Raw genomic sequence first — 25150 nt, 5'->3', positions numbered from 1 at the left:
CTCTATACAAAATTGACGAAAGCGTCATCTTAGAATCATCTCTAATGGGAACAAAAGAATGGATTTACCATATATTATAGAGAACAATAAAAAGAGAGAGCGAGAACATAGGATGAAATAGAACAACAGTTCTGTGAGCAAATGAGAGATCAGTATGTAGTCATTACAATTTATATATTTACAGACTTTTTGTCATTTCTGTGTAGAATGGAAACAGGAATTCAACTACAGTATCATTGAAGTGCACCTGTATTGGTTACAATAAGATGAAAGGTAAGGTTGCAATTAGATTGTAATGGTTGCAATAAGATGAGGAAAACACTAGTACATGCAAGAAGAGCTGTCAGGGGACAGCAGACCCTCGCCCCTATATGTAATTGGTCACTACTGAGAGATGGTCACGCTCTACGCTGCCGTTCAACAGTTTGGGGTCACAAATTTCCATTCCACTCCATTATAGATAGAATACCAGCTGAGATGAGCATTGTTTTTTTTAATCAGGGCAGCAGTTTTCAGATTACATTATGTGCTTACAGTACATAATTGCAAAATGATTCTTCAATGTTTTCTCAGTTAGCCTTTTAAAATGATTAAATTAGTAAACACAATGTGCCTTTGGAACATTGGATGAATGGTTGCTGATCTGTATATGGTTACTTATCTGTATACTTATGTAGATATTGCATTAAAGATCAGCCATTTCTTACTACAACAGTCATTTACAACAGTGGTTCTCAACCTTTTTTCAGTGATGTACCCCCTGTGAAATATTTTTTCAGCCAAGTACCCCCTAATCAGCGCAAAGCATTTTTAGTTGAGAAAAAATACTTAAAAAAAGACTTAAAACCATCCTGGTATGGGGGGGACTCTGGGTTTTTAAGATAATGAAATTTAATAGCCTACTGAAATATAAAATTAATATTATGAACTTATATTTTCCTGAAATATTTATTAAATAATTGTTTTTTAAAAGAAAAGTATTTTTGCATGGATTCTACTTTTTAAATATATGTATATTTTAAAATCTCACGTACCCCCTGGATTGCCTTCAAGTACCCCCAGGGGTATGCGTACCCCCATTTGAGAACCACTGATTTACAACATTGATGATAAAAACATGGACATTTCTAAGTGACTCCAAACTTTTGAACGGTAGTGTACTGTACCTTGTATAAAAATATGTAAGAAGAGGTCAGACAAACCAGTACTTTTGTAAGTTATATGATCTGACACACAAACACACACAATCACACACAGACGGATGGCCAGACCCAATTACTAGCCTTCGATCTACTCGATCAGGTTTCTAAAACTGATGACCAATGCCATTGGTCATATCACCTGGCTTTATGGTGTTATGGATGCAGAATCAATTTGCATTCAGATGTGTTCATAGCTTCTTTGAAAACCCTTCTCAAGAGATAGTGACTTCACAGTGCTTTTGTCCTGCATTTCTTTCAAATAAAATCAATTTAATGACAAACTATTTCATACAATAAATCTTTTGATTCCTTAAAACAGAATGAACAGTAGCATCAAACCCTTACTCCCCTGCTAGCATTTAACATCATGTTTTTTCATGGGAGGGCAAGACATATTGTTATTACATGGTAATAATAAATATTATCTTAATGTCTTTATTTCTTTGTGAATTGGGCATGGAGGCGGTATTACTTTGTTGATCAAATATGGTGGTGACACCCTTCAGAGATTTGAAATCCTAAGTGATACATCCTGGCATTAGACACAGATATGGTGTGTTACCAGGCTAAAATAAAAGACATATAGATTTAATGGGTCAAATCGAAGTGAAGCTGTCACAATGCATTTTCTTTGCTGTCCTACATTTTGAGTCAGAAAAAGGCTCCTTTATATTCAAGAAGAAGTATATCCCTAAGCGCTGCGCCTTTGTTTTTTATTTGTGTGTGTGTGTGTGTGTGTGTGTGTGTGTGTGTGTGTGTGTGTGTGTGTGTGAGTTTGTGTATATGTCTGTGTGTATGTGTATCTATATGCAATGAGGGTGTTGTTCAAACATATAATTAGCATAGTAATGAATAATACCTTCAATCATACAATAATACATATGGTCTTTAGTATTGCTCTGCAACATTCAGCAGTTACAGTGCGAAGTCAACGTAAGTTCTTATTGCATATGCTAGATCCTTATACAGATGATATAAGGGAACTCTCCTACACAGTCTTTACTCTCTCTCTCCCTCTCCCTCCCTCTCCCTCTCTCTCTCTCTCCTTTCCTTTCCTTTCTTCCTTTTCTCCTCCTCTGCTCTGGTAGTGTAGGATAGTAACAGAGTCTCCCCCTCAGTGTCCTCCGAGAGATCTGATTGTAAGCATGTCCTCTTCAAAATGACTCTTGCTGCTGCCCTCTGGATTGATATACCTCCCCTCTACTATCCTAGTCTTCTCTCTTGGGTGTTCTCCACTGGTATCTATGCCAGGATGGTACCAGAGGCATAGTTTTGGTGCTCTCAGGGTCTCTGTGTCTGTGCACGGTACTCTCCGGATGCTCTCCAGAGAACATCCACTCTCCCCTCTCTTGCTGTTCTCTCTCATGGTTTCCAGACAAAGTGAACTAAACCCACAGCTACTATCGAAACATTTATGAATATGAGAATTTCAAAAACCCAATGGCAGTGTATTGCATTAGACTAGAGCAGAACTGCACTGTATGCCAATACACAGTTGAAACAGTAGCATTCTTTTTTCTCTCCATTTCTCCCCTTTTCCTTCGGACATCTTTTGCCTTGCCTAAGTTTTCTGTTTGATAAATTATTTATATTTTTACTTCCCTTGGCGTGAGTGAAGGCCGTCTGTAGCTGAGCTCACAGAGACATGACCTCCCACCCACCTCACTCCTCTCGCTATACAACTAACCAGCTTAGCTGAGTCTCCTCTGCACAGCTTCACTCATCAGTAGCCTCGGTGACAGTCAGTTCAGCACAGGCCCAGTAATGAGCATGTGTACCTGATATATGGCTTTCTTTCTTTCTATATATCCTTCCTTCTCACTATCTTTCTTCATTAGTGTTTGTCTTATTTATTTATTTCGTCATTTATTTCATGATGAAGCCAACTGCTTTGATATTATTGCACGTGGCAGCCGTGAAATTCAGAGAGTATTGACTTGTTTGACTCGTGGAGTATCGACACGTTCAGTTGGCATTTCATGATTTTGTCAATGATGGGTTTTTTGTTGATCCACCTGATGGCACAGCTGAACATGATCTGCCAAGAGACGCCTCCTTCAGCAAAGAGACTCCTGAACTCAGAACACAGACATATCCTGCCTACTGTTCATACGTACAGTAGTGCGTACGTAGCGTAGTGCACTTCCTACGCTGCTCTGTCAAGTGTATTATTTTGTATATTTAAATACAATCATTTTACATTTAGAGATAATTGGTGATACATTCATCCAACTCAATTATCAAACAAATTGTCTCTTTGTGTGCCTAGTCTAAGGCATTTATATTTTGAAATATTGCAAATGAATGTGGAGATAATTGTTGGCCGTTGTTTGAATTCCAGTAGATGTCTTGTTGACATAAGCTCTGTGTGTTTATGTGTGGTGTGTGTGTGTGTGTGTGTGTGTGTGTGTGTGTGTGTGTGTGTGTCTGTGTGTGTGTGTGTGTGGTGTGTGTGTTTATAAGTGATCAGCACACCCCATCTTTGAAAAGAGATCACCTCCTCACAGCATTTTTTATGTTTATCCTCCCTTTCAAGCCAACGCTACAGTACATTCAGAATCAAAATCAAAACACCTTAAATGGAAGCATTTCCCCATGCAGCAATGTTCTCTAAGGCAAGAGGATGATTCATACACCTTACCACAGGCCCAACCATATATTTATCTCCCTCCTTTTAAAGCAAATAGATATATTTACCTAGAAAGTGTGCTTTTCCTTTCTTCATGGACATATATGGACAAGTGTTTCCTGACATATGGACTACAGTATATCAGTAGCTTCTGTGTGGTGGTTTACTGAGGAGGACATCGGTCAGTGTTTGTGCTGCTTCTGTCTGGGTTCCCAGAGCAATAAGGAATGTTGTAGCATGAAACAGATTCCTGCACAAAACATGGCAAACGAGACACCAGACTCAGGTTGATTTCTCAGTGGGCATCTCCCAGACCCAACTTGGCATGGCTCTCACAAATGCATTTATGTTTTATGAGAGCACAAATGCATTTTGGGGGCATTCCTTGTTTCTCCTAATAGATGCGCTGCACAATTACACAACTCAACTAGTGGCTGATGAAAATCACATTAGTATGTGCTCTGTCAAATTGTCTTTGTTAGCTTGTGGCGTACTACTGTATGAGTACAATGTTTAGCACTGGGCTGTTTTCATTTAGTATACATGACAGTGGCTCAGGGTGTGCGTGTGCGTGTGTGTGTGTGTGTGTGTGTGTGCACTGTGAGGCTGATGGAGCAGACAGATGGCAAAGGTTATCACACCTTTAAGAGCCCCTGCCCTGAGAGGTCCTCTCTATTCATGTCAGGGAGATGGGCACCAGGCCATAAAAGAGATTCCCCAAGGGGTGTTTCATTTCAGCCTTCAGTGTGTGTGTGTGTGTGTGTGTGTGTGTGTGTGTGTGTGTGCGTGCATGTGTGTACGTGCATGTGTGTGCGTGCGTGTGTGTGTATATGATGTGCCCCTGTGTCCATGTTTGTATATCCAGAAGAAAAAAACAGGCGTGTGTGACCGTAAGACGTTAAGAACTGGAGCTCCTGTGATGCACTAAAGAGTGGACTGCAGAGCCATGCTAAGGCGCTATGATTAGCATGTGTGCCATTTTGATAAGCCCTCTTGGGAGTGTGGACTCCCCTGGTCACAGACGGAAAGGCAGCTGTATCAGACACAGGAGAGGTAGGAGTGCCACAGAAATAATAAAAAAAAAACACTAAATAGAACTATGGGCTTTGCAAGTATTTTTTATTTAAATTATTGGAAAAGGGATTTTCTCTCTCCCTCTATCTGTCTGTCTGTCTGCCCCCCTTTCTCTCTCTTTGTCTATCACTCTCTCATTCTCTCTCTCTCTCTCTGTTTTGAGGGGGATGCATATGGGATGAGGGTGTGTTTTTAAGTCACTAGAGACACACTGACAATTGTACTCCCATTTCACAGCTTGTCACCAGGATAAGATTAAAGGGGCGGTTTGTGCCTTTTTTGTTTTCATTCAAATGAAAACTCTGCCAAACCTACATTATGAATGGCCTTCTGCTAAAAGGATATCCTTTGTGTGTGTGTGTGTGTGTGTGTGTGTTTTTGTGTTTGTGTGTGTGTGTGTGTGTGTGTGTGTGTGTGTGTGTGTGTGTGCGTGTGTGTGTGTGTGTGTGTGTGTGTGTGTGTGTGTGTGCGTGTGTGTGTCTGTTCTCTCTACCTTTTGTTCAGGTGAGTAAAAGAGTGTGTCTTGTCTACCTCTTGTCTTCAGAATGGTATTATCGTTTTGGACAAAAGCATATTGTAGATCTAGAATTGTGTTTACTTCCTGACTACAAGCATATTGGAAAGGATGAGTGCAGTGGCAGTGTTTCTTTAATAGTATAATTCCTCTAAAACAGACCCTCAAACCACATGCATTTTAATGCAGAAATAATTACACACAGCTTGGGACAGAAATCTGATTTAGAAATAAACTCTAGTTTATTTCTTTCTTTTCTTGTAAATTCCATTGTGAGGTGTTGAATTGGTGAGCTGGTAAATTGGGATGAGTACCAAAGAAGGAGAATGTTTCTGGACGTATACGGATGATGTGATGTGACTCTGAATACAGGATGAATAAATAATGTTCCACAGTAATGTTGGTCAGCATAAATGAGTGTATACTGCATCTCTGCAATAGGTCTACTGGAATTTTTCCCTCTCTCATGTAACTACATATAATTTCCTGTACAAACCACATGCTTAACAATAACCCTAAACACATGTAATAACCACATGCTTAACAATAACCCTAACCACATGTGCAAGTACATTGTACATATCATGTCATTGTTAGCGCTTAAAGATATGTAATTAATTCTCATTTGTGTAATTAGTTGAATTATTTTAATTATTGTAGTTCATTAAAAGCTCAGCAGATGAAGTGCATCCCCGACCACAGGCAGTGAATAGCTCCTTTTGTAGTCCATGTGGTCAGATATCACAGTAAAGAACAGCTAAAGTTGGAGCCTATACAAACCACAGTCTCTCATCAGCAGCTCATGTTTCTCTTCAGCTCCTATAGGAGGCCACATGCTGGACTTGGCTGATAATATGTGATAGTTTGTCATTAGATATGCTCATATTCTCTTATCACTGACTGCTCTTATCATAACCACAAATATGGCACACACACACACACACACACACACACACACACACACACACAAACAACTCAGGTATACAGTACTGACACATACACCCATATTTATGTTCTGTGCCAACCAAGTTAGCCTTTACCTTATGTGAATGAAGCGTAACAGCTGTTTGTGGTTGGCTGTTGCTACTGCACTATATTATAATGGAGTTTAACAGAGCAACACAAGGCATCCTGATCTATAAATCCATATAAATGACGACACATTGTTAATGCAATTAAATAATAGTGTCATTCCTATAATTACATTAACAACTCTACAAATGTGTTTAGCTTAAGCAAAGAGATGATGTGGCGCTGTAATATCAGCATTGCTGGTGTGGCACAATTCAATTAGCACTGACATTAACAGTGATAGACTGTTAGAGCTGGCATTTCTACTTTTTGGGCCTCCGTCATGACATTCATCATCAGGTTCTGTGGGCCCACGTTCCTCTCATTATCGACTTCTCCCAGGTGTGTATATGTGTGTGTGAGTGTGTGAGTTGGTGTCTCCCAAGTGTGTTTGTGTCGGTCTGTGTGTGTGTGTGTGTGTGTGTGTGTGTGTGTGTGTGTGTGTGTGTGTGTGTGTGTGTGTCGGTGTCTCTCCAAAAGTCAACCACAGACAAGCGAAAATGCATTGTATTACTGTCAACACGTACACCTGGGGGCCAATTCTATCTTTGCATGTATTGTTTTTTGCACCTGTCAGCTTTTTAGCGTGTTTTAAACATTGAGTGGCTTATGAAGGTTTATGGGCGAAGATAATTAGTCCCCTCCCGTCCCATTTCCTCTTCTTTCTCATCTTCCTCCTCTTCCTCCTCCCCATGATTATCCAAGCAGTAAACCTCTGAGGCTTTTCTCCTCTGTGTGGCGTCCAAGCTCTTGACATATGTATGGGCGGCGTATCAAACGGCTGGACCATAAGAGACTTTTCGAAATAAAGGCAAAACCCAGCTGCTCTTCCCTAATTATTGCCCACTTGTGTGACACATGTATGCAACTTGCATAGAGTAGCCATCTTGTGTTTTTTATGACTTGTCTCAATGATGTGCCACACTTGTCTCTGTCTTCAGACTTTTTCTGTCTGAAGTTCCTTGTGGCCACTTTTGCAAAACATTGGTTGATGTCATTGTTGCTGATTGGTTGCCTGAAGAACACTACTGCTAGAACGGACTGATAAAATGCTCTTATCTGTCTTCTCTATCATCTTCCTCTCCTTCATAAAACATGAAACGTTGATGAAGCTTTGCTGATTGGCCTGTGCTCTGTGTGTGTCCGCAGCCCAGAGTCTCACGTCAGAGGACGAGTTCCTGGAGATTCCGTCTGTCTCCAGGCAACGGGCTGGGACGTACGAGTGCACGGCCATGAATGACGTGGCCACAGACGTTCAGACGGTGGAGTTAACGGTCAACTGTGAGTAACTTCTACTCAACTGTGGTCCTACATGAACATTTTTAAACCATTGCCCTTTTATGCTTTTATGTGCTATGTGCTTGCCTTGCCTTGCATTGCCTTACTAAAACTCAAACTGCTATTCTTACTTCTACTGAGTTCTTACTGAAACAACAGCTGCAGTCTGTACTCCTTTTTAATCACTACAGTGATAAGAAGTCGCTCTCACCTTTTGAGATGTAGGTCTCGATCTTACAATGGTGTTTTGTGGACAGATGTTTGATTGTGTGATTTCTTATTCATAACTTTATAATGGAAGAGAACACTCAGTGCAAGATTGAGTTATTTTGTTAAATAAGCCATAGGGCAAAACAAAGAGGAGGCAGTGGAATTCATTTTTGGAAATTAACTGGCAACGCTGAAAAGATGTTGCCTCACTTCAGTGTTGTCCAATGTGGCTTATTTATTCACTCTTTAAACGGTTTCAATTTGACGATCAAAGGTTTCTCAGTGATAACCATGAGCACTGTGCCCAATGTGTGTGTGTGTGTGTATGTGTGTGTGTGTGTGTGTGCACGTGTGTGTGTGTGTTTGTGTGTTTAGATGCTCCAACTGTGTCCGATGGCAAAGACGTGGGTGTGACCCTGGGTCAGCAAGGCGTTCTGCAGTGCGAAGCGGACGCCGTGCCACCACCGGATTTCGAGTGGTACCGAGACGACAGAAGGTACAACCTCCGCACTGCGTAGGGTTGACTTTTATGTTCCAATGGGATGCATAGTGAAGCAAAATCATATTAATGAAACGTGCCAAGCAAGAGTCATTTTCCCCTCCCTTTTCTATTCTGTTCCCTTTCATGTGTTACTCTGTGGCTCACATGAGATTCCGTCCAAGAATGTTCTTGTGGTTGGAAATTAAAGATGTTTAAAGACACTGTGATGTTGTGTGCTGGCGAAGGAGGGAAAGAGAGAAAAGGATGATTTAAAACCGTCCATTCTTCTCTCGCCACCAGAATCTTCAATGGCTTTGACGGTATTGAGATTGAAGACAGTGGAGCGCTTTCAAAGCTGACTTTTTTCAATGTCTCCGAGGGCGACTATGGCAACTACACTTGTGTTGCCATCAACAAGCTTGGCAGTGCAAACACAAGCATCGTACTGTTTGGTGAGTATTCAAAGTTAAATTTGTTGGAATCCTGCTATATGCCTGCAAGCGAATTTCCAAAAACAGTTTGATGTGTATTATATATCTGTTTAATTGTTTTACAGACATTTGGTGTAAAAGTACAGTATCTAATATGATTACCCTCTCATTGATAATTCACACCATAATGTCAAACAAAGGAGTTGAGTTTCAAAAAATTTAACTTCAGTTCATAATGTCATAATTTGCTATCCTTTTTTAAATTTTGCAATAACAGTGGCCACCATGTCGATGTTACACTTAACACAAGAGCATGAAAGGAGACCAATCATGCACTTCTAGTGACTTTTTTTCAACATGACCCTTCCATTATGGCTTTGTTTTTGTTTATATTTGGTTTGTTTTGTTTGTTGTCCTGATGTAGAGGTAATTGAGCCCACTAGCTCAACGCTATTGCAAGGTTAGTACTCTGCATGAGCATGTGGTGTCTCGCCTGTTTTGTCTGAGGGGGTGCACCTGCATGCCTACACAAACATAACCTTTTCCCTTACTAACCACTGAGTGAGTGACAGCTTGTTGATATCGCTCATGTCACGCCTAGGTTATTGGTGAGATTACTTTTTCCCTAACATGAATTGCCAAGATAATTGCCCAGTGGCACCTGGCAGAAATGCGTTTGACGCGTTTCGAATGAGCGAGTGCCACTTTCTTTTGAGACGTTTATTAGCCTAAAATTTCATTTCATTATGTTGATAGCCAATTTAGCAGCGTGAGTGACACGCTAAGTGGCTGGAGACGACAGTGTCTTGTCACTGCCATGCTTCTTGTGCCCAGTGTGTTCAGTTTTTTAAGTGTGAATTTGAGCCAATTGCCATGGAGATGATGGATGCTATTTCATTCTGTTTACTTATCTTGGTTTCTCCCCCCCCCCATCCAACCCCTGCCTGTCTCCACCCCCCTCCCCGACATCCAACTTGCCGCGGCTTCATTTTGGTTCTTGCATGCGCTCCTCCGATGTGTGTAAGTATCTGTCTTGTATCACTTGCCAGCTCTATTGTGTTGATGGGTCTTTGTTTGTACATGTGTCATAGCTGTTTCTCACTGTGCTTGAAGTGTTATGTAGTTGGTTTACTTGATGTAGTCTCTATTGTGCAGAAAATGTCACCATATATTTTGCTGAGAGAACATGCAATTGCAAATGAATGCAATCTCTCCATTCTAAGCAAAAGAAACCCTCTCCAAGTTACAGAGTGCTGTTGTCATTGAACATAACTACACTAAGCAGGTTAACAAGAATGACGCATGGTGGAAAGATCATATTTGTAATGTTTCTCACGCATTCTCTCTCATTCATCACTTTCATATGCATTTGCTGATCATTGAAAGATGCCAAATTCTTTGCCAAATGCAAAGAAAATCACATCACAAAAGAACCGGATTTGTATCATGACCTGAAATTCAATTGTCCAACCATTATGTATATAATGACATTGTTTACTTCAAACAAGGGATATGACACATAAGGGAAGAGTGACAAAGTTCTGTTAAGCCATCACATTTAATATGTTAAATTTCATAGTTTCAATGACACAGTGGATATGTGATTTAATGTTGCCGTTACATGCATACTATCTCCCTCTCTTCAGAGTAAACTGCTGGTATACATGATATCATGTTGTTTTCTCCCTTGTGTCATTCTTAAATATATGGACTAATTTAAACACTGAATTGAAATTAAAAGTAAATTTATTAACAGTGCTTTCTCCAGAGATATATTAATTACTTTGATTTTGATTGTGAGAAGCCATAGTTGTGATAGTAATTATCCTTGCACAGGATTTAGAATAATCTACAGTGGAAACGTAATTGGATGGTAGCCTCAAAAGAAAGGATACTAAAACTTCAGGAAAAGCCTATCAAAATTAGAAGTCGCTCTGTTATACCATCAAAGTGAAATTTAAATACCGGAGACTGCCCATAAAAAGCCATTGTGTCGTGTATTTAGATTGTGCTCTGAAGTTAATCATGTTGAACTGTGTATTCATTCAGAGGAACTGTAGAACACTGTCCAGCAGAGAGGTCTAAAAGCTTTTTGTAGGTCTAATTATATTCCTCTATTGTATTCCCACTCTGTTCTCTTCTATTTTAAAAAATAAATATAACCCTTTCAATGAGAGACTGAACTCTGAGGTCTGGAAATGAAGGTGTAATTCCAGTTCAAACATGTAACACCAATTTAGCTAAATATTGTTTTTGGCATCAAAATTAGGATTGTTTCCAGAGCAGCATTTCTCTTACCTCTGAACTTCAATTTACTATAGCTACTGTATCTAAGTTTGACCAATTCATTCAACTAATATTCCCAAACTATTTCTATAGTAAAACTTTTAACAAATAAGTTAATCGAATAAAGTTAAATTTCTTTAAATCACTTCTTGTTGTTGCTGTGCTCTGACTTTTTAAGAAGCAGCAATCTGCAGTAGAAGTCTGGCTTTGTTATTTGTCCTATTCAGAGGTTACTTGAGTAACTAGTCATGCCGTTGAGTAGCAGCTTAGTAGTGTCCACTTAGCTGTCTCTAACGAGTGCTTCGCTGTTAGAGATCAGATTACAGTGTACACTCCTTTATGACCCTGATTAGCTTGTTTACAGCAAGCGTCAATTAAAGCCTGCCTAGTCTGTCGACTGGTTGGGGATCCTTTGCACCGAGTGATAATGACAGCGTCCCTGGGTCAATGAGACGTGACGATATAAGAGGATGGTAACATCTGCTGTGATGATACAAGTGTGATCTCTGAAGTGCCCTAACCTGGCCATTCATCAGCCGAATTGGACTGTTTTATAGTTGCAAATGACCTGCTTCCAGCATGTAGCATGAATTAATGTCAGAGTCATACTGTGACATCTCAATTGACTTAATGGGTAAATAGTGCACTGAGAACAACAAATAAGCTTGCTTAAATTGGTTGCTTAATAGCATTGGTGGGCATTTATCCAGAGGTTACATCCTGCCTAGACTCCATTTGCCACTTCATTTATTCAGAGCGATCTATTTCAGAATTATGTCCTTATTGCCATTAATGCGTGTCTATCAGGTACACTTATTTTCATATAATCTCTTTTTTTAGTGCATACAAGGTCTGTTTTCAGAAACGACCTCGACTCTTTTAGAACAGACAGGCTTTGAAAGCCATACAGTGTTGGAAGGTTTGTAACAAAAACAAAATTAAAAAACCTAATACCTTCTAAACTACTAGTACAAACTTTGCCAAATCACTAACTCATAAATGCTAACATCACTCACAAAATAGAGAACACAACTAGAAACTTTATTTATTTTATTTTTCTTATCATCCTTCCATCAATTCCACCTTTCTCTGAAATCAGAAGCGTAAATAAACAAAAACACAGGGCCAGCCATAGAGGGTGGTCAGTCTTGAGGGTGTGTAAAGTCATTGAGCTCCAGCTGATCTAAACTCTGTCATTCCTCAGGACCCGGAGCAGTGCAGGATGGGAACAGTGCTTCGAGAGCGGGCCACACATCAACCTGCCTACTGGTGCTCCTGGCTCTGCAGCTCCTCCTCAAGTTTTGATGCTCAAAAGGAGTTTGTTTTCCCCGGGGGCAGTAATCATATGTTATCGAGTGTTATTCTCTAACCCTGATACTGTAGCAGTCGCAGTGGTTGCTCAAAACAGAGAGAGAGAGGACGAAAGAAAGATAGATTTGGCCACCCGATTTGAAATTGAAACAAAAAAAAATGTTATGCAGTAAAATTGTTAGTGTTCAGTTGGATAATTCTCACGTGTTATGTTGTTTTCCCCCCTTTTTCCAATCTATAATCTTATGTAGGTATTTGTTTGTTCTATAACTAAAAGTTAAAACAAGGTTTTTGCATAATTGAATTTGTGTACAAAATGACTATGGATTGATCAACTGGCAAAGGCGAATTATTTAATCACGAAAGTTTAATGTGTTGCACCAAACAGTATGTACTGTACGTCTTAACAATCATTCTAAGATATTTAGAATGTAGAATGGAGTTGATTGAGTTGATTTTACCAATAGGGTTTGTAAATTATTACACATTAATTTTAATTGTGCTATATTTTTAGCATTGGGTGTCATGCATTTTTTTTTTATTCTTAAAAACTGTCTGCAGTCAGTTTGCCCATTGCAACTAAAAGAGATAACCTAATTTGCAGCACCTAAAGATACTGCAATGATAACATATCATGCATGGGAAGGCTGAGAATATCTTGTTGGCAAAGTACATTTAACATTGTAATTTTCTTGTAAATTATTGCAAGAGGGTTTTTATGTTTTCTTTTCTTTTTTTTCTGTTATGGTGGAACATTATTTTACAATGTATTTAAGGTTGATGTGTGCATAGATCCATAGTTCACAAAGAACTAACTATTGTTGTCATCTCAGGGCTTTGGGATCAGGTCCATTCCAAGAGTAACATACTGTATTGTTTTTCACTATGTGGATCCCGCAAAACGAGCCCAAAGAATTAGACATTAATAGATGGCTTAATACTGTATAGGCTAGTACCACTCAGTATTACACTTATTAATGCACACTGTAACATAAGAACAAATGTGTATTTCAGTTGACCATATTTATATGAGGGTTTTCTTTTTTGGGGAAATAATAAAAACAGTGAAGCATATGTCATCTAAGCCCAATTAAAACTGTGCAGAAATATGCAAGACTTCTGGGCTCATTTTAAGATGCATCTTGTACCATTGTTATGCAACAGAACTTTTAGGTTTAGTGTTCATTCCTCTGTTTGAAATTAAGTAATGCATCTCTCTCTATATATATGTTAGAATTCAGTTGGTGAAAAGTTGATGCACAGTATGTCACATCAAAAACATCCTACGCATTTCATAAGCATAATTCTTACAGAATCAGAGGGGTTCTTATAGCGCAAGTAGCTCACACACGCTACTGAAATCTATGACTTAATGGATTGTCTTCATTTCTAAAAGGTGTGTTTTTACCATATGTTGAGACCAGACACTCCATCTGTCACAACTGAAACTACACACCGTGTTGTCCAACAATTATCAGTAAGGTTTTAAATCAAAGCAAGCATTCCTGACAGCAAAATAACATATACTATTTTTTAGTTTTCTTCAGCAACTTTCCCATCATTTCTGAAGTTCGAATTATGAAGTTTCTATTTTAGTAGTGCTGTTTAATGAAACTTCTTGTCATTCCAAGCACAAACATTTTGGTATTACCACTTGACACCAGTGGACTCCTTCCTACCAATCAGAGGGCACTTAGATTAGCACTGAAACATGCTAGTTCTTCTGAAATACCAATCAAATGCTTTAGCATTCCTTCAACCACCCATCTCACCATGGGAATGCTTATGGTACATATACTGTATATCAAATATACAGCACAGAGAATAAAAACAAACCTCTATGAGAAACGTGACTGGACCCACAAGAAAGGCCTCCCCAAGGTTGTTGGCAGCTGGGGGAAATTAGCTTGACTGACAGAGTCCCCTGTCTGTGTCTGAACATCACACAGAAGCAGGCTCTTAGGAACTGACAGACCTGTGGGCTCCCAAACCACATTCATGGAGGTAAATTTGATCTGGTTGTTTGTCAAAAAAAAACAGATCCACCAAAAAGCCGCAATTACATGTGAAGGCTGAGGTGTCCCAGTGATAAATCCCTGCGGTGTTTGCCAACAAATCAGAGTGTAGATTACTAGCTGAGACGACGTGATGCCTGACAACCCTTTTTTATGTTCAGACCAATGTGCATAGCGCCATATATGTTTGTGTGAAGGACCTATAAAGTAAAATAATTGCAAAGGGAAACATACAGTACAACAAGGATACCATTTGTACTCTTCTGGGTGTATATTTGAGACTTAGGGTGCAGTCATTCATGTCCCACTTCACTGAGAGTCAGCAGTCATTTTTAATTGCATCAACTTCACCATACAGCTCATGTTAAGGGTATAAACAGCACACCTCTAGTGACCTAATCAGATACATACACGTGGGGGGCAAAGGCTAAATAATAAAGTACCCTTTTGCAGATTTTCCAAAGTGAAGATATTTGATTCCCTGTAATGTAAATTGATTGTTGTTTCATGTTTTTTCTCTATGAAAACTGTGTGTTCATATTTAAGACTGACAACAATAAAATGTTCTATCTACGTGTTTGTGTAAATGTCTTTGTAATAATATACTCTATCATTCTAATGCTCTTTTCTAAAACTCTCCTCTTTCTTCAAAGCATATGATCTTCATCATAACATAATTATTAAGTTGTGAAGTTAAGTTATGAAAGGCACCATGGTTGTATTAGCCTCATAGCTCTCCCAAGATAAAGAGAAGAACAATAGACCATATTTACAATTGAGCGTATAAACACTGAATTGGCAACACAAGTTGATGGCCTACTTTTCTCTTTCAGTTGCAGCACTTTGACAATATTTTCCCAACTTAAAACTTTAATTATCCCCAAAGGACAATGTTTGGGATAGCCACAAAGAATGATACACAACCCATAGATTAGAAAGCATATGCCCACATATTTTTCAACCAATATAACATGCCAGACCAACCTATATAAGGTGCCATAGATGCCACTAAAAATATCCCCATTAATGTAAATGTTAACAGTCTCTAATGCATATGAGAGCTGCTGCTATGGTTGCTGATTTCCTGAGCCTGTAGAAGAGACAGTCACTAAGGGACTGAACAGGATGCGAGTGCATTGGGGAAAAGAGGTGTCTCTCGCAAGTTTCCCACAACACCCTGCTCTTAACACAGCAAACAGGCATCCTGACAGGAGTCACTGAGAAAAGCAGCATTTAAAGAGACGGGACGGATCATCCAAGGTGGCATTTACTCATCTCGGTAGGAGGCGCGGGATCAAAGAGGGGTTCCCACTATTTTGGAACAAATATTCACCAGCAGCTGGAGCTGGTTGCTTCTCTAGTCTGCTGGAGAGGGAAAACCCAGGAAGTTTCTCCAGCTGAGCTGGATTTCCTGTCTCTTGATAACATTTTGGAGCAATATCACTGATCTAAAAGCTATTTATCCAACATAGTGCCTAGGTTTTCTTAAAAAGTCCTGCATCTCCTTAGGTTTGGTAGCTATCTCAGTGATCCCGAATACCTTATGATCCCAAATAGTGCCTGGGTAGATAGACATAATGGTATGTGTGTGTGTCCATAAATTCACACTGTCCACGTATTCGCTATCTAAATCATCATGGCACAGCATTCAATAATGTAATAAAGATTATCTGATAGAAGTAATTTGCTTGTCTAAAGTTTATTCCACTGTATCAAAGGTAGATGCAGATCTTAATCCTCTGCAGAATACACTATTCATACACAGCATTTATAATTGCTCAGATACATGTTTGTTTAGCACTGTACTGTATGTATGCAGTGAGGAAAGGACAGGATCACAGTCAAAAAGGAAGCAAAGCCATCTGGGCCCCCAAAAAGAAGGTGCCGCATGTTCCACATAATTAAAGCATCTCAAATAGATCAAAAGCCTGTTTCATTCTTCCCTCTCTCCCACTCTCTCCCTCTCTCATGTAGAGCAGTACAAAGTGAAAGATAACTGATTACTGGAAGTATGCAGCTCTCTCCATGAAATGGTGACAAACTCATATTCTGCTTGTCTTCTGAAATAGACTTCCTAGTTCCTGCAAAGTTGAATACATAAATAAATTAAGAAAACAAACACCACACAACACACAATATGCTTGTACAAGATCAATGCACTTTGTAGTTGTATTTGTACCCAATCTGTGGTGAGACATTTTGTGAAAGCACATTTGAAACCAAATGTTACAGTAATAGGCATGGGCGGATTATGAACTTTTGGGCCCCTGGGCCCAGATGTATTAAGGGCCCCCCACTTATTGTCGTATATGTGTGTGTGGGGGGGGGGGGGAAATGTTTTAATTTTTTGATGTGATTTCCTGTATTCTGGTGCATTTTGGGGATGGCCAATACTAAATTCAATCAGATTCATAGCCTACACTGTACATCCTGATTTGTTGATATTGAGGCAATGATTCCCTGCAAAGGCTTGGGCTTTAGGACCCCCTGACCCCTTTGGCCCCTTTGGCCCCTGGGCCTTTTAGTTCATTTAGTTTTTAGTCATTCACAATCCCAAATTGGACCATAAATACCAAAACACTAATTAGAATGTCTGCCCAGCCACAGACAAATGTTTCCACCATGTTGTCTGCAACAAGAGGAAGCTGTAGTCAGTTCAGCTGGAGTATTTCTTAATTTAAGAGTCTTTTGACCTCAGAATCGCAGAGTGAAATGTAGGTCACATTAATAGTTTAACAGCTATATCTCTCATGCACATTTATGTTGGATTTATCTAGCATGAATGTATTTCAGGAACCAGAGGCCCAAAAGGAGTATTTTCCTTTGTAGGTTTTGGGAAAGTGGTAACATAAAGTGTTCTTCATGAACTCTGACTGCATGATCCGCAGGTCCAAGAGAGTAGGATTTATATATATATATTTATATATATATACTGAAAAGGTTCACGTAACCTGCTATGGGAAACTGCCTCATGTAGTTCATGGCGTCGGGCCTAAGCCAAAACGTTGAAGAACCATACAATGTCACTGTTCAGATACAGGGATGGATTACTGCACGGGCCTACTGGGCCCAGGATCAGGGGCCCAAGGGGTCAGGGGGCCCTGAAGCCCAAGCCTTTGCATGGAATCATTGCCTCAATATCAACAAATCAGGATGTAGGCTACGAATCTGATTGAATTTAGTATTGGCCATCCCCAAATTGCACCAGAATACAGAAAATCACATTAAACCAATTAAAAAAATTTTGGGGAGGACCCCCAAACCCCGCCTCCCACATATACGACAACAAGTGGGGGGCCCTTAATACATCTGGGTCCAGGGGCCCGAAAGTTTATAATCTGCCTATGTTCAGATAGGCTACTTAGCAGACATTAGCATATCACTGAGTTGTTTTTTCTTCAGCTTCACTAAACAGTTGACATCTTACCTGAGGTATTGTTTAAGAATGTCTAGCTATATAATAATCAACGTAACAATAGACATTAGCCATTTCTTAAAACTTGAAAGAAAATTGGGTATTTTGTTCCAAAGACATAGCCAGGTTGCTTGGGATGATATCCACTTATTTATTTGATTTTATTTAATTTAATATGTAGTTGGTCCCAGTGTCCATATTGTATAGGTGGAATTTACCTTTTTATCTTCTACCATTCTGAAGCAGGCCAAAGGATGAAGTGGCATGTAAGTGCATTTGAACAGTTAATATTGCTGAGGCTTACACCAGCCTATGGAGAATAAATCCATTTTGAAGCCTCTTATCGTTGGACTCTTGCATCACTGTGGTCTCAAGGGCCTGCGAGCAGCACTGGATGCTCTGACAAAAGGCAAATGGATTGTAATCTTACGATCTGTGGGGAGAGAAAGCTCAGGCTTCTACCTTTTGACGTCGATACAGAAGTACTGGTACACCAGCAGGCTACATTGGGTCTCTCAGTCCAGTCCAAAGATGAGCAATCAGAAATTCTCTTACAGTCTCTTCTCTCCACCAGTGTTGGAGGCACAACTTGGTAAACTAAGTTTTGATAGAGGGTATTCCTCCATGTAACATGAGCTGCACTCTCACCGAGCACCACAAGACCAAAAACAAGTATTGATAACACACACTTCAAAGGGTAGCCCATGGATGGTTCTGAGAGATGGAAACTGCTCTGTTTAATATTTCTGCCTCCAACAGCCATCTTTAGTATTCTTGTCATATATTATACATCCATGATAAATCTGAAGCTGAAAGGTGAGGGTATGTCCCACTTATAACAGTGCCTAGCTGATAGCATGCTGAAGGCTTGTGTAGATAGTTCACTAGACATGCCTTGTCGCGGGTTTCAGTTGAGTATAATTGTGAACCAGATACCCAGCACCAGTACAGCAAAGAAGAGGCCCATTGTCCTCCCCCTTTGTTCTTCTCTTTAAACAATTATAACTGATACAAATGCAAACTGAATGTGGAAGGTCAAATTGAAGACTGCCTATCATGGATATAAATGACTTCCATGGTGTCTGACCCACAAATCCGAGGGAGAAAAATCCAAATCCAAAAAATACAGCATGGTTTACTACTAATAAATAAAAATACAAGGTTTTAACAGTTCATTCAAATTAATGATTGGCGGGATAAACTGAAGGTTGTCTGAGGATCAATGGAGCATCTCCTTGAGAACATATGGTTGAGGACAGTAGGCTACAGCGGGTTCCAGCTCCAGCCACATCCTCCAGGTAACATCACCTGCCCACATAAAATGATGGCCCAACAACTAGTGGGAGATGACTCAGACAACACAAAAGTATGAGGCTGAAATAAGTTATTTTGGCTCCTACACATTAAAAACGGGAAAGAAAATTACAACTTAAGTTAATGGAAACAACCTAGTGTGGCAGTCAACCTGATGCAGTTCACAGAAAGATGGTTGTCTACTTTTATCATCAAGCAAGGCAGAGGGGGAACTGTACCTCCATCTGAGTTATCTATGTTGGAAAGCAGGCTGAGCAAGTCTCAAAGACGAGGGAAAATGTAGGTGTATTATCCCCTTGGGGTCCTCTGTGGTCCACTCTCAAAAGGGTTGGGCGTAGCGTGCCTTGCTTGCCATTACTTCAGTGCCAGAGGTGATACAGGGGTGCTCAAGTTTGTTAATTCAGTATGACCTTTGCTAGTTGCTTCCGCAGTGACACAAACTTGTTTGATCTAGTCCCGTCTGTTAGAGGTGTTCTTTTTCAGCATATGTTTATCTTTAATATGGCCCACATCTGGGCTTTAGGAGCAGATTAGTTCACACACCTTACATAGACACCACATACAGAAAAAGTGTATAAGCCTTTGCCTTTGCTTTGCTGAAAGACACACACACTCTCATTGAGGGAATTCAAAACGCAGACATGCGAAATCACAGGAGTAATTACTGCAGATAGACTTCAGTAGAGGCCGAACTGTAACAGGTATAACTTGGAATTAACAGACGCGCTCTTGCCTGGAGGTTATCACACCTCAAGAGTTCAAGAGTGAGCTTGAAACAAACTCCGTAATTGGTTTAAATAGCACCTCTAATGAGGGGGCCGAGATAGTCCATAATCACAGGCGTCTCAGGAGGTCATCCTGACATGAAGCCGTCGCTCTTGGGAATTCGTCGCGGGTTTCTCCAGCTCTATGTTCCTGTGTCACCCTCAGGCAGATTCCGGAGATGTAACCGGCCAGAGCTAATTACTGGTCTTCAGGCCGAGGCTATTTAGCTGCTCTCCTTGACTGTGCTTCACTGAGCTGTTTCAAAAAGTTTAAAATGGGCCGATTTCACCTGCTGATTTCAGCAGATGCTAGTCCCTTGATTCCCATCAATTTCCATTCAACAACAGCATTAATATTTCTGCTTTTGTTCTCATATTTTGAACTTAAAACGGTTGAAACCTTACCTATCTTCTGCTTTTTTATGATTGTAACAAAGTCCATTGCAGTGTGTCCAGTGGTCATTCATTGCAACTGCCTACACCTGGAGTGGGTGAGAGCTGTATTGACCTGAACATATCTCTCAGTCTTCACACAGAGACACATTCAGACACACTGTGTTGCTCTGTGCCTGACACCCACTCCCCATTACTTGCATACAGACATTCTCTTCCATTCATGCATACATCCACTGCAGTGCTCACCTCATCTTGATACTTAATTCCAACTCCTAAAGCATTATAGAAGAGGACAAAAAATCTGTACATTTTAACATCTAGTTTGAGAAGGTGTTGACTTATAATGACTTATAATTCCTGACCTAATGGCCCTCAAAATATGTTTGCGCTTTACTTATATAAGCTTTTTTTCTTATAAAGAAAAGGAATATGTAGCTCACTGAATGCAGATCAAGAATGTATTATTCTTAAAAGAACTAGTGGATTTTTAATAACTTCAGAATGGACAAAAATTGCTCATTGACACCCATTGTTTAAAGCATAAATGCAGTTTGCGTATAAAACAGAAGGGATGGGAATTGACTGTCTTTGTTTTCTGGGACCACTGCAAACATCAAAACAAACACATGCTAAGCATTTCCCTCTGGCTAGTCCAGGTGGGCCTCTTTATCTAACCTTACAGGGCCTCCCTTTGGAGCATCTGGATGCTTGTTGCTCATTCAAAATAAGCAGATGAACAAACAGAAATTAATTGGTTCAGAAGGCCTTTTGCTTGCTATGATTTTACAGCAATTGCCAGACATTGTTATTTTTTTCTTAGGTCTTTTTTATCTGTTACTTGTTACACCCATTCTGCTTTTATTTAATGCTAAAGGTTATGCATATTTGTTACATTTCTTTAGAAATAGACACATTCGTACAGACTTTATCAAAATAAGACATTTATCCATCACCATCATATTTCATATTTCACCTTCATACTGCCTGTTACAACAGCCTTTAATGCATATATTTTTATTTTTTTTTAAATCAAATAACATTTATTGAACCAAAAAAATGTTTTTTTTGTGACTCAACTTCCAGTATTGCCATGTTGAGAGAGGTTTACACTTGAATTCAATTTTTGTTATTGGAAATTGGTTTGTAATTGGTATTGCACTGCTGAAATGACACAGAAGTTAGCCAAGGACATCAAATATTTACAATGTCATTCTTCATTGTTGGGAAAAGCTCCCCTTCGGTTTCCCCTAGGTGGCGCAATATAATAAAGTCAAATTAGGTCCTTTTTGCCATATATTGCAGGAAGAAGGGAATTGAATAAAAAAGATGCATGAAAAAAATAAAAAAAAACATGGGAAGCATATGACCAAGTCTCCCAGTGTACAGTATGAGCGTTCATAATATCTTTTGGTCAGTCGAGTCACTCTATAATATCTACATTATTCACTTTTAGAAGTGGGTAAAAGCACATTATTTCAACCATAGTTACACAAACAAGTTAGCCACATAGTGAAAAGAAACACAAACATATCAACACTACATGAGCTGGTAAAAACAGGCCAACATCTCCATCTTTATTCATTTTGTTACAAATACATTTTCAGAGCTTTTCCGCTATTTAAGTAACTTGAGCTGGAAGTGGCCTGTCTTACATTTGATTTGTGTTTAACACAACACAAATAATTACACATTTAATACAGGAAAATACATACAACTTTGTTGTTTTGCATATTTGTTATGTCATTGACATCCCATTCTGGTAGTTGCCAAAGAAAGTGGCAGAACTTGACATCATGTATCCTTTAGAGTTGAGCAGAGCAGAGTAATTTTCTAACTACACAATATTTATTGTTCCACAGTTTGACCTATTTAAACTATAATCTAAGTCAATATTTGAAGGTTGTCTGTTTTGGTGGGTAGGCTATTCATGCAGCCAGTGTTTGGGTAAGCATGGAGTTCTTGCCACATACGGGAGGATTGTCACCTTCATGAACTCTTTTACATGAATTGTAAAACTATTCCACAAATAATCACCCGTCCACATTCACAGGAAATTGTGTATATTGTTGTCTGCCATTCCATCACATTACCAATTCCACTGGAGTTCATGAGGACTCCAGTGCTGCATCTGTCTCAGAAAGGAATTTTCAACAACGTTTACATGCTATTTAATGGCACTCAAGTTCAACATTTTCCAGCAGCTGCTCTTACACAGAGAAGGAAATGGATATTGTTTTATATTAACTTCTGATTTCCTTTTATAATGCAGCCATTCAGAAATATTCCCTTTTGCACAAAATCAACAAAAGTAACAAAAAAAATCAACAAGTTGTTTGACCAGAAATGGCCTTTCCTTTCTTTTTTATTTCATAGCACTCAAAAGCAAATACAATGTGTAAGCAGTGCAAATGAGGTCAAGTGTTGATTATTCACTTATTAAATATCTATATACGGAGGTTACATTTCTGTGCACACTTAAGCCTGCCAACTTATCCTATTAACTAGAGGGACAGTGAGTGATATTAAGGATATCATTAACAATTTCATTTCTTGAACTGTTTATTTTCAGACATACAGTAAATTCCCACGGGGCTCTTGCTAAGCGAAGACTTTGAATTTTGAATGCAGCTTTCATCAACTGCTTGAGGCCTTGACCAGCCTTTTCATCACTCTCCAGTCTCTTCATCTGTGCCTTATTGTCAGTGTTTACTGAGGGGAATATTGCCTTTCATTTTTCCTATGACACACACTGAAATTGCCCGTTATCATCTGTGAATTTGCACTTGATGTGTGTGCGCGTATGGTTGTACTGTGTCTTTGTGTATGTGTGCTTGTGCTGGTATGTGCGTGAGTGTGAGTAAGTGTGTTTGTGTGTGAGTGAGTGAGTGAGTGTGTGTGTGTGTGTGTGTGTGTGTGTGTGTGTGTGTGTGTGTGCAGGGATGGGTGTGCATGTGTGTGTGTGTGTGTGTGTGTGTGTGTGTGCATCTGGGGAGGTGGGAGTGTGTGGAGGAGTGGGAGAGGCGGTGGGTCTCATGGCCTGTCTCGTCCTGATAAGTGGACGCTTCTGGGATGATCCCAAATTTCTACATGAAGGTGTAAAATGTGCTGGTTTGATAAGGTTGGTCAGGTGAGGATGCAACAGCCTGAATGCCTTCACTGCCGATGTTACATCCAGCTGCTATTACTCCATAGCGCCTGTGAGCAGTGATCACTGCAGGGCCAAAAAGACTTAACCAACACATATTGAACAATCCCTGTTTTAAAATCAGCTATCAAGATTTTTTTTTTTTTAAATCAAAGGACGCAGCTTTAACAAACAAAAAAAGAGGTCTTACTCTTAACACTTTCTAGCGTCTTTTCTGGGCTTTGATATTGGCTCTTTTGGTGTGAAATAAAAGCACAACTACTACGTGAGTTAATCAAACTTGCAGTACCCTGTAGCAGTAGATGTACTCCTCATGCTGTGCTCTTGCCTTGTTTCTCCACGTTCAGAGGCCTCGAATGTTGTTTTTTTCCTAGCATCAGCAAAATGTTGCCTTTTTACTGAGGTGCAACTTTCATGCGTTTACCACACGTCAATAACACTGAAGGAAGCATTCTGTGGGATGACATTTGTTTATTCTTAGTGCACCACATGTTTTTTTCCCCTGCCACCTCCCCCATTAACCAAATGATTTTTTCGTTGTGCCATATAACCAACCCAACACCTTCACAGTAGCTATTACTGGAAGAGAGATGGCTCAGGGAAAAACATAATAAAAGCCACACTCACCTAAGACACCAGCCTAGCCTCTTGAAAAATGATTCCCATGTTTGTCCTCATGAGAATCTCTGAACATCAGAATACACACACACATACAGGTCCGTGAAGCCAGGTCAGGGTATTGTAACCTTGGCATATTAATAGAGAGAGGCTGACAAAATAGCCATCATTCATACAGTTCACTGTCATATTTCAGATTGGTTGAACAGAGTATCAGAGTGGAATACTGGTCTTAGTCTGCAGGACTAAGAACAACATACTGTATGAGCAGATGTAATACTTCAATGCTGTGATATTATGTTGTTGCATACAACTGTAAAAATACAGTAATTGAACAATCACGTTGCATTATTTCCTTCATTACAGAAAAAAGAAACACAGTATTTTACAGAGACTGAAACAAAACATGACACACCAGCAATCTCAATATACACCTCAATATTGGGCAAAACCAGTCAACTATTCACAACAGTACTTTTTGCTTATCGTTTCACATTTTTTAAAAAGTGTAATCAACACAAACATTGACTCCAATTTCATTTTGGTTTACATTTCAATGCCTTCCACTTATGTCATACAGTCCAAACTGAAACTTTAAAACAGTAAAGTTGGAGTTGAATTTTGCGTATTCTTTTTTTTTTCCATAGAGCTTGAGTCTGCTATGCTGTTGGACAGACAGACACTGGGAGAAGGGGCTGCTGCTTTTACATCAAAACTTGAGGAAATACAATGTGAGGAGGGTCATGAGCAGAATGAGGTGTGTTGAAAGGTGAGAGACCGCACTGTTGATGTCAATCATGTCCTGCATGCCAGGTCCTGTGGAGATAACATGTAATAAATAAATAAATAACACTCACGCCATAACCAGGGGGACCTGGCTTCAGTTTTTGTGTTGTTTTTTTTTCTCTCTCAATTCAAAATGCTTTCATCAAATTGAGAAAATCACCCATAATCTGACACACTGTGGTTAAGATAATCAGAGTTATGGGTTACATT

At 39.5% G+C, this 25150-nt stretch overlaps 2 protein-coding genes across 7 annotated transcripts in view; one reads left to right on the top strand and one right to left on the bottom strand.

Annotated features, from left to right (window-relative positions):
• ntm (neurotrimin) overlaps window positions 1-15075 on the top strand; it is a 223231-nt gene extending 208156 nt beyond the window's left edge. For 2 of the 6 annotated variants that reach the window (XM_048237413.1, XM_048237408.1), the window contains 6 exons: window positions 7640-7771; window positions 8354-8474; window positions 8760-8911; window positions 9315-9350; window positions 12027-12095; window positions 12381-15075. In XM_048237413.1, coding sequence (XP_048093370.1) covers window positions 7640-7771; window positions 8354-8474; window positions 8760-8911; window positions 9315-9350; window positions 12027-12095; window positions 12381-12481 — 611 coding nt within the window. In that variant the 3' untranslated portion in view covers window positions 12482-15075. The remainder of the gene's footprint in view (window positions 1-7639; window positions 7772-8353; window positions 8475-8759; window positions 8912-9314; window positions 9351-12026; window positions 12096-12380) is intronic. The other 4 variants (XM_048237410.1, XM_048237409.1, XM_048237411.1 and 1 more) reach the window with 4 other exon arrangements.
• Window positions 15076-23291: 8216 nt separating this feature from the next.
• On the bottom strand, window positions 23292-24971 carry opcml (opioid binding protein/cell adhesion molecule-like; the record flags this gene model as incomplete). Its single annotated transcript, XM_048237327.1, is given in 1 exon segment — window positions 23292-24971. A coding segment is annotated over 1 exon segment (108 nt), but the record flags the coding sequence as incomplete, so codon positions are not given.
• Between the last annotated feature and the right edge of the window lie 179 nt (window positions 24972-25150).

The sequence above is a fragment of the Alosa alosa genome, chromosome 2 (genome assembly GCF_017589495.1).
Source record: "Alosa alosa isolate M-15738 ecotype Scorff River chromosome 2, AALO_Geno_1.1, whole genome shotgun sequence".
Classification (NCBI taxonomy): Eukaryota; Metazoa; Chordata; class Actinopteri; order Clupeiformes; family Clupeidae; genus Alosa; species Alosa alosa.
Note: the sequence above shows the minus strand (reverse complement) of the source record. Positions and strands in the feature narration are given on the sequence as shown.